The sequence below is a fragment of the Sapajus apella genome, unplaced genomic scaffold, assembly GCF_009761245.1.
Source record: "Sapajus apella isolate SASKATOON/1434 unplaced genomic scaffold, GSC_monkey_1.0 scaffold137, whole genome shotgun sequence".
Taxonomy (NCBI): domain Eukaryota; kingdom Metazoa; phylum Chordata; class Mammalia; order Primates; family Cebidae; genus Sapajus; species Sapajus apella.
Window position 1 is genome coordinate 2095017 of NW_022437077.1, and position 12062 is coordinate 2107078.

Consider the following 12062-nt stretch of genomic DNA (forward strand, 5'->3'; position numbering starts at 1 on the left):
GAACTGCCTATGGGGCAGGAACTGTGAACAACTTCTAGAATCTGAGATTGATCACCAGCAGACAACTAGCAGGAAGAGAGATCTCAGTCCTATGACCACAAGGAAATGAATTCTGCCAACAATCTGTGAGCTTGGAAAAAAACTCTGAAGCTCACATGAGAACCTCAACCCTGGCCAACACCTTGACTTCAACCTGATGAGACCCTGAGGATCCATCCATGCCATGCCCAGACTCAGACCTATAGAAACTATGGGATCATCAGTTTGTATTGTTTTAAGCTACTAAATTGTGGCAATTTGTTATTTAGCAATAAAAAAAATTAGTACATTGGATTTTAGAGACAGTAAAAAAAAAAAAAAAAAGAAAATGTAAATTACCTCAATAATTTTACTGGTTCCAGTGTTGAAATTATAATATTTTGGATTTAATAAATCACTAAAAATACAGTTGACCCTGAAACAACATGGATTTGGACTGCAAGTGTCCACTTATATACAGATTTTTTCCAATGAATACATTGGAAAATTTTTGGAGATTTATAACAATTTGAAAAAACTTGAAGATGAACCATATAGCCTAGAAATATCAAAAGCATTAATAAAAAGTTAGATGTGTCATGAACTCCTATGACATATGTAGATACTACTTTATTTATCTGTTAATTGACTTTATGTTATTGATAAGGTTCCTGGTGAACAGTAGGCTATTAGTATTTAAGTTTCAGGGGAGTCAAAAGTTATACTCCAATTTTCTATGCATGGAGGAGTGGTTCCCCTAACCCCCACTGTTCAAGGGGTAACTGTAATTTCACCTGTTTTTTGCTTATTTAAAATGCTGCAATCAAAAATCAAAAAGTATGTATGTGAGCCAGGCACAGTGTCGCATGCCTGTAATCCCAGCATTTTGGGAGGCTGAGGCAGGTGGATCATTTGAGGCCAGGAGTTCAAGACCAGCCTGGCCAACATGGTGAAACCCCTTCTCTACTAAAAATACAAAAATTAGCCAGGTGTGGTGGTGCATGCCTGTAATCCCAGCTACTCAGGAAGCTGAGGCTGGAGAATTGCTTGAACCCAGGAGGTGGAGGTTGCAGTGAGCCAAGATGGTGCCGCTGCACTACAGCCTGGGCAACAGAATGTGTGAGACTCCATCTCAAAAAATAAAAAATAAAATAAAATTATTTATGTGGCTCACACTATATCTGTTGGACAGTGCTGGCCTAGAGGACTCAGAAGTCAGCCATGAAACCTCTGGCAAGTCACCACACCTCTCAAAGCGTTTCTTACCTTAGAGATAGGAATAATAATAGCACCTACCCCGCAGATAAATTTGCAGTTTGAGTGGGACTGAGGTCTATACTTGGCCCAAGGTAAGTACTCAAAAAATGTTGGTAACTATCATTATTATTAATAACAATATTTGCAAAGGCTCCTATCCAAGCCCTAGTCTCCAGTAGCCTCTCCCCAGCCAGGCACACAGTAGCCACACAATAGGTACATTTGTGGGGATTTTGCAACCTCTACAAAGCTCTTTGGCACATGCTCTTTGCCCTCACAACCCACTTGGCAGGTGGGAATCAGTAACCTGTGGCCGGTAAGGACACTTTGCCTCAGGGGGTAAAATGAGCATTTCAAGCTTCGTAGCTCAGCTAGGAAGAGCCCGCGGCTCCGAGGGAGATGAGGCCACCTTCTACATCTCCCTAACTCAGATGCCGGCAGCCTGAGAAAGTGACTGGAGCTCACCCCTAAAATGGGGGACATAAGGTCCTGGCCCTGTCAAGTGTGTGCCAGGAATAACTGAGATCAATCACTTGCAGCAGATGAACTAGCCTGGCACATACTAAACACTCAATTAAGCAAATCATGATTACTGTTGTTCCTTTGCCAGAGAATTTCAGTTTCTGCTGAAATCCTTCTCTAGGGGGAATCCTCATGCCCTAAATGACCCCTCCTTCCCAGGCCCGTGACTCGGGAGGATGCCCTTGCTGTTAGCCCCAGTCTCCAGACACCACCCCCCCCCCAGCCGAATCAGGAATAGAAACCGCCGCCTCCGGCCGCCAGCGGCCTCACTCCTTCCCCCGGCAGCGATCGATGCGGCCTTCAGCCGCGGGGGACAGGCAAGGAAGAAGGAAGGAGGGGACAGCGGGGCCTCCTGCAGCAGGAGGCTCCGCGGGGCAGAGGCGAGACCGAGTATAGCCAGCGGCTCCCAGCCTCGGTACCTTTGGGACAGACACTCGCGGCACCTGGCAGGTGCCACGACAGGTAAGGGGGCTCCTTTGGGGAGGGGCGTGGCCCCGGGACGGTCCAGGGCGGCCAGAGTGGGAGGCGGGGCTGCCTGGGGCTCCTGGTGCTCTTGCCCCCTCTAAGAGACTCCCCCAAGGAGGAAGCAGTGTGGTGCGGCCGCGCTTTGGAGACCCTGGCTGGTCCTGCTTGCTCATCTGTAAAATGGGGTTAGAAAACCTCCTTGGCAGCGTTGCTGTAAGGATTAAACCGAGAGAGGTGTGCACGGAGCCCAGAGAAGTGACCAGCAGGTAGAAGGTGCTCAAGATAAGTGTGTGGAGAGACAATTAAATAAAAAAGCCAGGTCTCCAACCTTAGCAGTGCCATGGACTGGCTGGGTGATTTTGAACAAGTCACTTAATCTTTCTTACTGATATTCAGATTCTTGTCAGGAAATGTTTGTTGAATTATTTATCCCATTTCATAGAGCAGGAAAGTGAGTTCTAGATAGATGAAGGGATTTGCCCAATATCATACTTCTAATGGGTGATGGAACTGGATTAGAAATTTCATGTTTGATGCCAAATGCAGGTGGAGATCCAAGTGGAGGTGGGAGTGGAGCTACATCGCACGTTTTTGCGCATTGATTATGTGCCAGGGACCATGCTGCTGATAAACATCTTGCATCATTTAATCCTCTAAGCTTCTCATGGAAAGTGTGATGTTACCCAGTTCCTCTGACAGGGACACAAGCCCAGAGAGGGCAATGCATGCACTCAAGGTCAGCAGCTAGTCAGTGGCAGACCCAGGTCTGACCAGAGGGAAGGATTAACATTTATTGAGCACCTACAGTTTTCCCAGGGCTTTGAACATATACCACAATAATAATTCATCCAAAGCAACATTATCCCCATTCTAGAGGAATAAAAGCCCACAATGGGAAGACTGGCCTGAGGTCACACAAGTGACAGAGCTAAGGATGGAACCACAACTCTACCGCCAAGCCCAGGTGCTTTGCACACACTTAATCTCTAGTCTAGGCATTACTGAACCCATAGTGCAAATGAGATTGCCAACGGTCAGAAGGTGTCACTAGACCCCAGTACCAGCAGAGCCAAGAATCAGTGGGTAGTGGAAGGGCCTAAATCTTTCCTGAGTATCCACTAAGGCTGAGCACTTTCCATAATCTACCTTAATCCTCCAGCAATCCCAGGACGTAGGCGCTATTGTCTACATTGTGCAGGAAATTGAGATCTGGAGAATAAATCAGGGGTGGAGATAAACCCAGGTTTGTCTGACTCCAGAAGATGGTCACATCAGTGGATAATTTATTAAATTCCTTCTGTGAGCCAATCCCAAGAAAGACATTAAGTCATTTAATCTTCATAACCACACTTTGAGATGAATATTTTTATCTCCATTTGACAGAGGCTCAGATAAGTGATGTGACTTGCCTAAGGTGACAAAAGAAAGCCAAGGTCCGAGGTCAGGCCTGGCTGACTCTACAGATGCTTTACATAATCTAAACCAGGAGCTCTCAAACTTGAACATATATCTGAATCACTTTCCACCCTTGTTAGAACACAGACTGCTGGACCCCACCCTTAGAGTTCCTGATTCAGTAAATTGATGGCAGGCTGATAATTTGCACCTTTGACAAATTCCCAGCTGATGCTGATGCTGCTAGTCCGGGGAACACGCTATGAGAACCACCGGTCTAAAGTGACGCTCCCAACACCCCTAGCAGGTGAGTGTTACTATCCTCATTTTGCAGAAGAAACAGGTTCAGAGGCTGGCGGGCCCAAGATCCCACAGCAGACCTCTGTTGTAAATACATCCAAGTTTGTCCTGGAAAAGGAGACAGCCTATATGAGCACCTACTGGGTGCCAGGACATCCTGCGATTCCATCGCTTTCACATCCTTCCAGGTAGATCTCAGCATTTATTTTCCAAAGGAGAAAAGTGAAATGGCGGGGGGCGGTGGGGTGGGTCAGTGATGTGGCCAAAGTCCCCGTGTTGGGAGATGAAGGATAGTCAAACCCAGGCCTGACTCTGAGTCCAGAGGGCACCTGATATCTACTGAGCACCTCCTAATTACCAGGTGCTTCACACAGAGCCTCCAACACCCCTCAGCTGGTTGGATGGAGAGGGGGATTTTAACCTGGTCTTCCTGGAAGTGAAGCCCGGGAACTCCTCAGCGCGCCCTTCTGGTGTCCGCAGGGAGGAGCAATGAAACCACGGTGTGCGAGTCCCCGAGCCCCGACACCGGGATCCGCTGGCGGCAGAGCGACGAGGCGCTGCGCGTGAACGTGGGCGGCGTGCGGCGGCTGCTGAGCGCGCGCGCCCTGGCGCGCTTCCCGGGAACCCGGCTGGGCCGCCTGCAGGCCGCGGCGTCGGAGGAGCAGGCGCGGCGCCTGTGCGACGACTACGACGCGGCGGCGGGCGAGTTCTACTTCGACCGGCACCCGGGTTTCTTCCTGGGCCTGCTGCACTTCTACCGCACCGGCCACCTGCACGTGCTCGACGAGCTGTGCGTCTTCGCCTTCGGCCAGGAGGCCGACTACTGGGGCCTGGGCGAGAACGCGCTGGCCGCGTGCTGCCGCGCGCGCTACCTGGAGAGGCGGGTGACCCGGCCGCGTGCCTGGGACGAGGACAGCGACACGCCTAGCAGCGTAGACCCGTGCCCCGACGAGATCTCCGACGTGCAGCGAGAGCTGGCGCGCTATGGTGCAGCGCGCTGTGGCCGCCTGCGCCGCCGCCTCTGGCTGACCATGGAGAACCCGGGCTACTCGCTGCCCAGCAAACTCTTCAGCTGCGTCTCCATCAGCGTGGTGCTCGCCTCCATTGCCGCCATGTGCATCCACAGCCTTCCCGAGTACCAGGCCCGCGAGGCGGCGGCCGCGGTGGCCGCGGTGGCCGCAGGCCGCAGCACGGAAGGCGTGCGCGACGACCCGGTGCTGCGACGCCTCGAGTACTTCTGCATCGCCTGGTTCAGCTTCGAGGTGTCGTCACGCCTCCTGCTGGCGCCCAGCACGCGCAACTTCTTCTGCCACCCGCTCAACCTCATCGACATTGTGTCTGTGCTGCCCTTCTATCTCACACTGCTGGCTGGTGCGGCACTGGGCGACCAGGGTGGTACAGGCGGCAAGGAGTTCGGCCATCTGGGCAAGGTGGTGCAGGTGTTCCGTCTCATGCGCATCTTCCGAGTTCTCAAGTTGGCGCGCCACTCCACCGGGCTGCGCTCACTGGGCGCCACGCTCAAGGTAGGGCCTCTGAGGCCAGGTTGGGGAGTGGGGGATAGGCGAGTGTAGCCATCTGGCAGGTTAGCAGGTGAACTTACAAGCCTGCCGAGTCCAGGCATCGTTGAACTGAGACACATCATTTGTGCCAGGCACAGGGCTGGACACCAGGCTTATGTTTCACATGCAGTCTGAACATCCCAACAGCCCTGTAAAGAAGGCCTTACCGTGGCCGGGCGCGGTGGCTCATGCCTGTAATCCCAGCGCTTTGAGAGGCCGAGGTGGGCGAATCACCTGAGGTCAGGAGTTCGAGAGCAGCCTGGCCAACATGGCGAAACCCCGTCTCTACTAAAAATACAAAAACTAGCTGGGTTTGGTGGCGAGCACCTGTAATCCCAGCTACCCGGGAGGCTGAGGCTGGAGAATCACTTGAACACGTGAAGCGGAAGTTGCAGTGAGGGGAGATCAGGCCACTGCACTCCGGGGGAGGAGGGGGCATCTCAAAAGGAGACTCTGTTTAAAAAAAAAAAAAAAAAAGCGGGGGGTGGTGGGGGCTTACCATTATCTCTATTTCCTGGGGAGAAAACTGCATAGCTTTGTCTTTCAAAAGAAAGAAAAAAGACAAAGATGAGCAAAGCAGGATGCTAACTGGCTTTCCACTAGAGCCTTTCTTCTGGCATTATCGGGGGCTCTGATAGTCATAGATCACTCTTAATAGGTAAAGTCTAGAAGCCCAAGGAGCTAACACTTAGCACTAAATCTGTGCCAATTTCACATCCATTATCAATTTAGTTCTTGGGAGAACTTCCTCAGGAAGATGCTATTAGTTATTTTCTTCCCGTAGATGAAGAAGCTGAGGTTGGAGGGTTGGCTCTTTAAAGCCTGGTTGCAATTTACTGAGCATCCTCCTTGTGCCAGGTGCTGCACTGGGGATGAATCACTGCCCTTGCAAGCTTGCACTTAAGGGGGTGAAATTAGCCTGGTTTGAAGAGGGAGGCAAGGCGAACAGTGTGTGCCAAGCCCTGGAGAGAGAACAGGATGAATGCCGGGAGGGGGACATGGAGGGAAGGAGATTCCCAGAGATGAGATTGAAGAGATGAGTGGGGCAGGGTACTGCAAAGCCATGAAGTCTTGACCCATGATTTTGGACTTAGTCCTGAAGGTATAGGAGACCTCGTGAGAGGTTTAAATAGGGGTAAGTGTTGTTGTCACTGCTTTGCAGATGTGGAAACTGACGCTCCAAGAGGTGACAGTGTTTGTTGGAAGTTTCTCAGTAAGCAATAGAGCCCAGAGAAGAACTCAGCTGTGCCTGGCACCAGCACCTCATGCTCTTTCTCCTAAAGCTCCATGCAACCCTGCTGATAATCCCCAGATGGTGTTAAAAGATCCCTTCCACCCATGGCTTAGTACAGCCTCTTGCATGTCCTCGGGACAGGGCAGCCAGGAGAAGACTGGGTGCTGGCAGATGACCTAGGCAGAATCCTAGGGCACTGGGCAGGTACAAGGAATTCCATTTGCTAGACCCCCTAAGCTCAGCATCTCCCCAGGGAAGATCCCTATGCCCCAGAACGCTGCCCTGCCTCATGCATGCAGAGCCAGGGCCTGACTAGTTTTGTCTTCAGTGGGGGGAGAAGAGTATTATTGATCAGGGCTGCCAGGGTCTAAGATGCAGGTGTAAATACTCCAAATGAGAGCCTTGCTACTCAAAGTGAGGCCCTTGATCACCAGCAGCTTTCTCATCACTTGGAAGCTTCCTAGACATGTAGACTCTCTGGCCCTACCCCAGACTATTGGGTTCTGCCAAGACCCCTGCATGATTCCTCCAGGTATTAAAGTTGGAGAGACTCTGCTCTAGAGTAGAGGCTCTCAGCCTTGCATTATGTACATTTGGGACCAGATAATTCTTTGACGTGGGAGCGGCCCTGTACATTTTAGGATGTTTAGCAGCATCCTTGGCCTTTACCCACTAGAGGACAGTAGCACACCTGTCCCAGTTGCAACAACCAACAATGTCTCCAGACATTGCCAAATGTTCCTCTGTGGGGGATAAGACTACCCTGTTTGAGAATCACTGCCCTAGAGGTTGGCTTCAGGGACAAAGCAAACATACAGGGCGATAGGAAAGTGAATTCTGTGGGTGGCCCACAACTTATGTCCTCTCAGCTTCCTTGAGGAGCAAAAGATATTTTGATACTTTTCAGACCAGTCAAAAGTACATGAAACCAACTCTTTGCACGGTGGAATATAAACTATGGTTCTCTTGGTTCTGCAACAGTGTAAAAATCACAAGCTCTTCATTCCCTGGCTGTGGTGCCACCAGTAACCCCTGAGTTAGAAAACACAGCTGTATCCTAGCAGATACCTTGGACAACAGAAATTAGGCCTGTGCTCAATACCAGGGAGCTTTACTGCCAACTATAGTTGAAAGATCTTAGTTTGGAGTCAGGGGACCTGGGTCTTGGCACCAGCTCTATCTTGCTCTGTGACTTTGGACCTGTCCCTTATACTCTCTGGGCCTCAGTTTCCCCATATGCCTAATACCAGGGCTCTAAGCCCATCCACTCTGACTTGGATTTCTATGTTCTTTTTCAGCACAGCTACCGTGAGGTGGGCATCTTGCTGCTGTACCTGGCCGTGGGTGTGTCAGTGTTCTCTGGTGTGGCCTACACAGCTGAAAAGGAGGAGCACGTGGGCTTTGACACCATCCCGGCCTGCTGGTGGTGGGGCACAGTGAGCATGACCACTGTGGGCTATGGGGATGTGGTGCCAGTGACGGTGGCTGGCAAGCTGGCAGCCTCAGGCTGTATCCTAGGGGGCATCCTGGTGGTTGCGCTCCCCATCACCATCATCTTTAACAAGTTCTCCCACTTCTACCGGCGCCAGAAGGCTCTGGAGGCAGCCGTGCGCAACAGCAACCACCAGGAGTTTGAGGACTTGCTGAGCAGCGTTGATGGGGTGTCGGAGGCGTCACTGGAGACATCCCGAGAGACTTCTCAGGAGGGACGGTCTGCAGATCTAGAGACCCAGGCCCCCAGTGAGCCTCCACACACTCAGATGTATTAAAACCAGGGATCCGTGACCCCCTGCCATGCCCCTACAGAGACTCCTCCCCAGCTAAAGTTCTTCATGGTAGTGAGCCTCTCAGGATCACTCACGCTGTCCTGAGCAATGAGATTCAAAAGCTGCATTCCTTCCTCCAAAGGCCCAGGGCGGGACAGTGCTACCCTAGATTCTGTGAGATTCTGCGAGCAACTCAGAAAGCTTTGTAAGCCTGCCTCCAAGCCATCCATGAAGCAGGCATGAGCCAGGGGAAGGAAGTTGGAAGGATGCTAATTATTCCTGAGCACCTCCTACATATGAGCCAGGTCATGTTTGGCCCTGTGTTGGAGAAAGAGAATTATCCCCACTTAACAGATGAGGAAACTGAGGCTAAGAGATGAACAATGACTTTCCCAGATGTCACATCATTAGAAGTGGCAGAGTCAGGCTTGGGATGTAGGCTTGTTGGTGGGCCCAGAGCAATGCCCCATCAACTCCATCTTTCTTCTGCCCTCACAATGTTTGTATGTGGTTTTGGGGGATTTGTGAATCCCCAGAGTTGATCCACAAGGTAAGAAATCCCTTTCAGAGCCAGGGAAAGGTCCATACAGGGGATCTGGATATAGGAACTCTGGATCTCAGCTGTGGTTCTTTTCTAGAAGCTTCCAACAGGAATTAGCTCTCAAAGATGAGTCCTGGAAGGAAGGAGGATGAGTCTTGGGAGGAAGTACAATAGTATTGTACTTGCCTCATTAGCTAGTATGCAAGATTTGCTAAGCAATAATCTTCCAACCTTCCTCCAGGGCTGATAGACAATCTGAAGGAGCCCTGGCCTGAGATCTAGACCTGGCTGTGCCAGGACCTGCTATGTAAAGTGGTCCAATCCCTGCCCCCAAGTCCAGATTCTAGCCCTTCTGTCAAATGGTCATAATCTGTGACCCAGAGGGGAATGAAGGCCAAGTGGAGCAGAACGGTCTCTAACTTAAAGCCAGCTCAGCTCTGAAATGTTGGTGGCAGAGGCCTGCTATGTATGAACACTGGCTTCCCAGATCCCCCCAGTCTGACCTTGGCAGTTCCTTTCTGCCCATCACACAGACGTCCAGCCCTACCTAGAGTACCCATCCAGGCCCATATGCGAGAGTCGTGTCCCTTCTGGCCAGCTCCAGCCCCCCATCCTTCCTGGGAGCATGTCTCTCATACTCACCTGCCAAATCTCTCCATTTGCTGAGAAAGTCAGAGGAGGTGGTCCAGTAGCCCTTTCCACATACTGTGGCTACAGCACCCAGCACTGTGCTATTGTCTGACTGTGGCTATCTCTGTGCCATCACCGGAGCCTCAAGATGGAAGACATTGTCTGGTTGAACTCTGGGCTTGGTGCAGAGTAGGTGTTTAGTAAATGTTGAATAGATCAACCAATTCCTAGAGCCCACTGGGTGCCAAGCACAGAAGGGAAACAGAAGATAGCCAGAGAGAGACCTGGCCCTCAAAAAGGTGTGAACAAGACTGAAAACGTACGTTCAGCTCTGCCTGCCCTGTCCCTGCTTGGTTCTTGAAGTTTTTACAATGTGTTCCTTGTAGGTTCTTCACTCACTCACTCAACAAATACCCATTGGAAGAGTCTTAAACTGAGGCTTCGTGTGTGGCCTGCAGTCATGTTTTGGCTTAGCCCAACAGTATTTTTATTATATTTTAAGAATTTGAATGCCTTTGCATGAGGCATGCACTCTCAGGTTCCCCATAGTGTCCCTCTGCCGCTGCCACCCACAAACAGACACACATGCTGCTGTGTTATGCCCAGCTGCTCTGATTTACTGGCCTCTGACTTATGGACTGCTTACTAGTCTCAAGAAATACAGTGGTGGAAAAATATATCCCATACTCATAAAGCTTACTGACTAGTAGGGAAGATAGACTCTAATGCAATAATCACATGCATACATCACAGTGAGCCCTACTAAGTATAGGTGTATATATGTATCAGGGACCACTGCCCAAGAAAGTGAGAAGCTTTCCTGAGCAAGTGACAATCTAACTTCCATCCAAATGATAAATTGCTAATTACACAGATGAGGTTCTAGGGGAAAGTACTCCAAGCAGAGAGAATGGCATGTGTAAAGGTGTGTGTCATATACAGAGCCTAGTACATAGTGGGTCCCCTACATATGCATGGATTCTGAGTCTCCAGATTGGAACAGCATGGAGCTAAGCAGGAAGGGGCCTCTCATGAATTCACTGCACGCATGCCAGCCCTTCTGCACACTCAGCTCCTTACATCTAGGCCCAGCTGAACCCAGGTTAGGGGTAGATCAGAAGGGCTGCATGTATCACTCTATGGTCTTGTTGAACACACCAAGAAGCCAGATGGCTTCCAAATTTTCTGACCCTACAAGCAGGTGCCTAATACTGGCGTAGGGAAAGCTTGAGAAAGAATCATCTGGCCTCAGCTCACCATGGGCTATGTGTGGTCCTGGCAGAAAAGCAACAACTTGCTCCCCTTCCCATGTATCAATGAAAACCATTATGCAAATAAAGAGCTGGGCCCCAGGACATGTTTCTGCTTGTATGGAGATGGCTTCCTGACATGCTGTCTGAATGATTGGAGAGGGTGGCCAATATGTGGGGTGACTTGGAATCCACATTCTCAGGCTCTAGTCTTGGATTTGGCACAGACATTCTGGTTGTGCCAGCCACAAACAGGTTGCAAGTGACAGGAATTCAGTTGGAACAAACTTGGTCAAAAAGGGTCATTTATTAAATAATTAAATGATGAATAACTGTTAACAATTAGAGTTTGGGGGTATAAACAACAGAAACTGACATTAAGTAAAAAATCAATTTATTGGAAGATGTACTAGTTTCCAGTGGCTGCTGTAACAAATTCAGACAAACTTGATGGCTTAAAACAGTAGAAATATATTCCCTGACAGTCATGGAGGCCGGAAATCCAAAATCAAGTGTCGGCAGGGCCATCCTCCCTCAGGAGCCTCTAGAGGGAAATCTCCTTTTCTCTTCTAGTTTGTTGTGGCTGCCAACATTCTTGGCTTTACTTGGCTGTGGCTGCATCACTCAGGTCTCTGCCTTCAATATCACTTCATTTTCTGTGTATGTCAAATCTTCCAATGCCTCTGTCTATAAGGACACTTTTGATGACATTTAGGCCCACCAGGATAATACAAGATGACCTCATCTCAAGATCCTTAACTTAATCATGTTTGCAAAAAGAACCTTTCCCACATAAGGTAACAGTTACAGGTTCCAGAGATTAAAATATGGATGTATGTTTGGGGTCACCATTTAGCCCATTACAGAAGGGTATCTGTGAAATTCACCCAATCAAAGGAAGAGCTGACTGACAAGTCCTCAGGAAATATAGGAATGAGGGGAGCTCTAGGGACCTCAGTAGCAAGACTCATGAACCTTCTGTTGAAGACATTGCCACCCACATGATCTGCCTCCAGTCACCTTCCTTCCCTGTATCATCCTGCTCACAGTTCCAATCCCAGGAAAGAGTCTGATTTCACTTGAGTCATATGCCTCTCTTGGGAGGAATGGAGGGCAAGGCACCAT

The 12062-nt window shown here is 50.0% G+C and overlaps 1 protein-coding gene across 1 annotated transcript; it reads left to right on the forward strand.

The window, feature by feature from the left end:
* Nucleotides 1-1842: 1842 nt before the first annotated feature.
* Nucleotides 1843-11046, forward strand: KCNS1 (potassium voltage-gated channel modifier subfamily S member 1). Its single transcript, XM_032263560.1, has 4 exons — nt 1843-2259; nt 3886-3964; nt 4438-5480; nt 8049-11046. The coding sequence occupies exons 2-4, from the start codon at nt 3889-3891 to the stop codon at nt 8517-8519; spliced, it is 1590 nt and encodes a 529-aa protein (XP_032119451.1). The 5' UTR covers nt 1843-2259; nt 3886-3888; the 3' UTR covers nt 8520-11046.
* The last annotated feature ends 1016 nt before the right edge of the window (nt 11047-12062 follow it).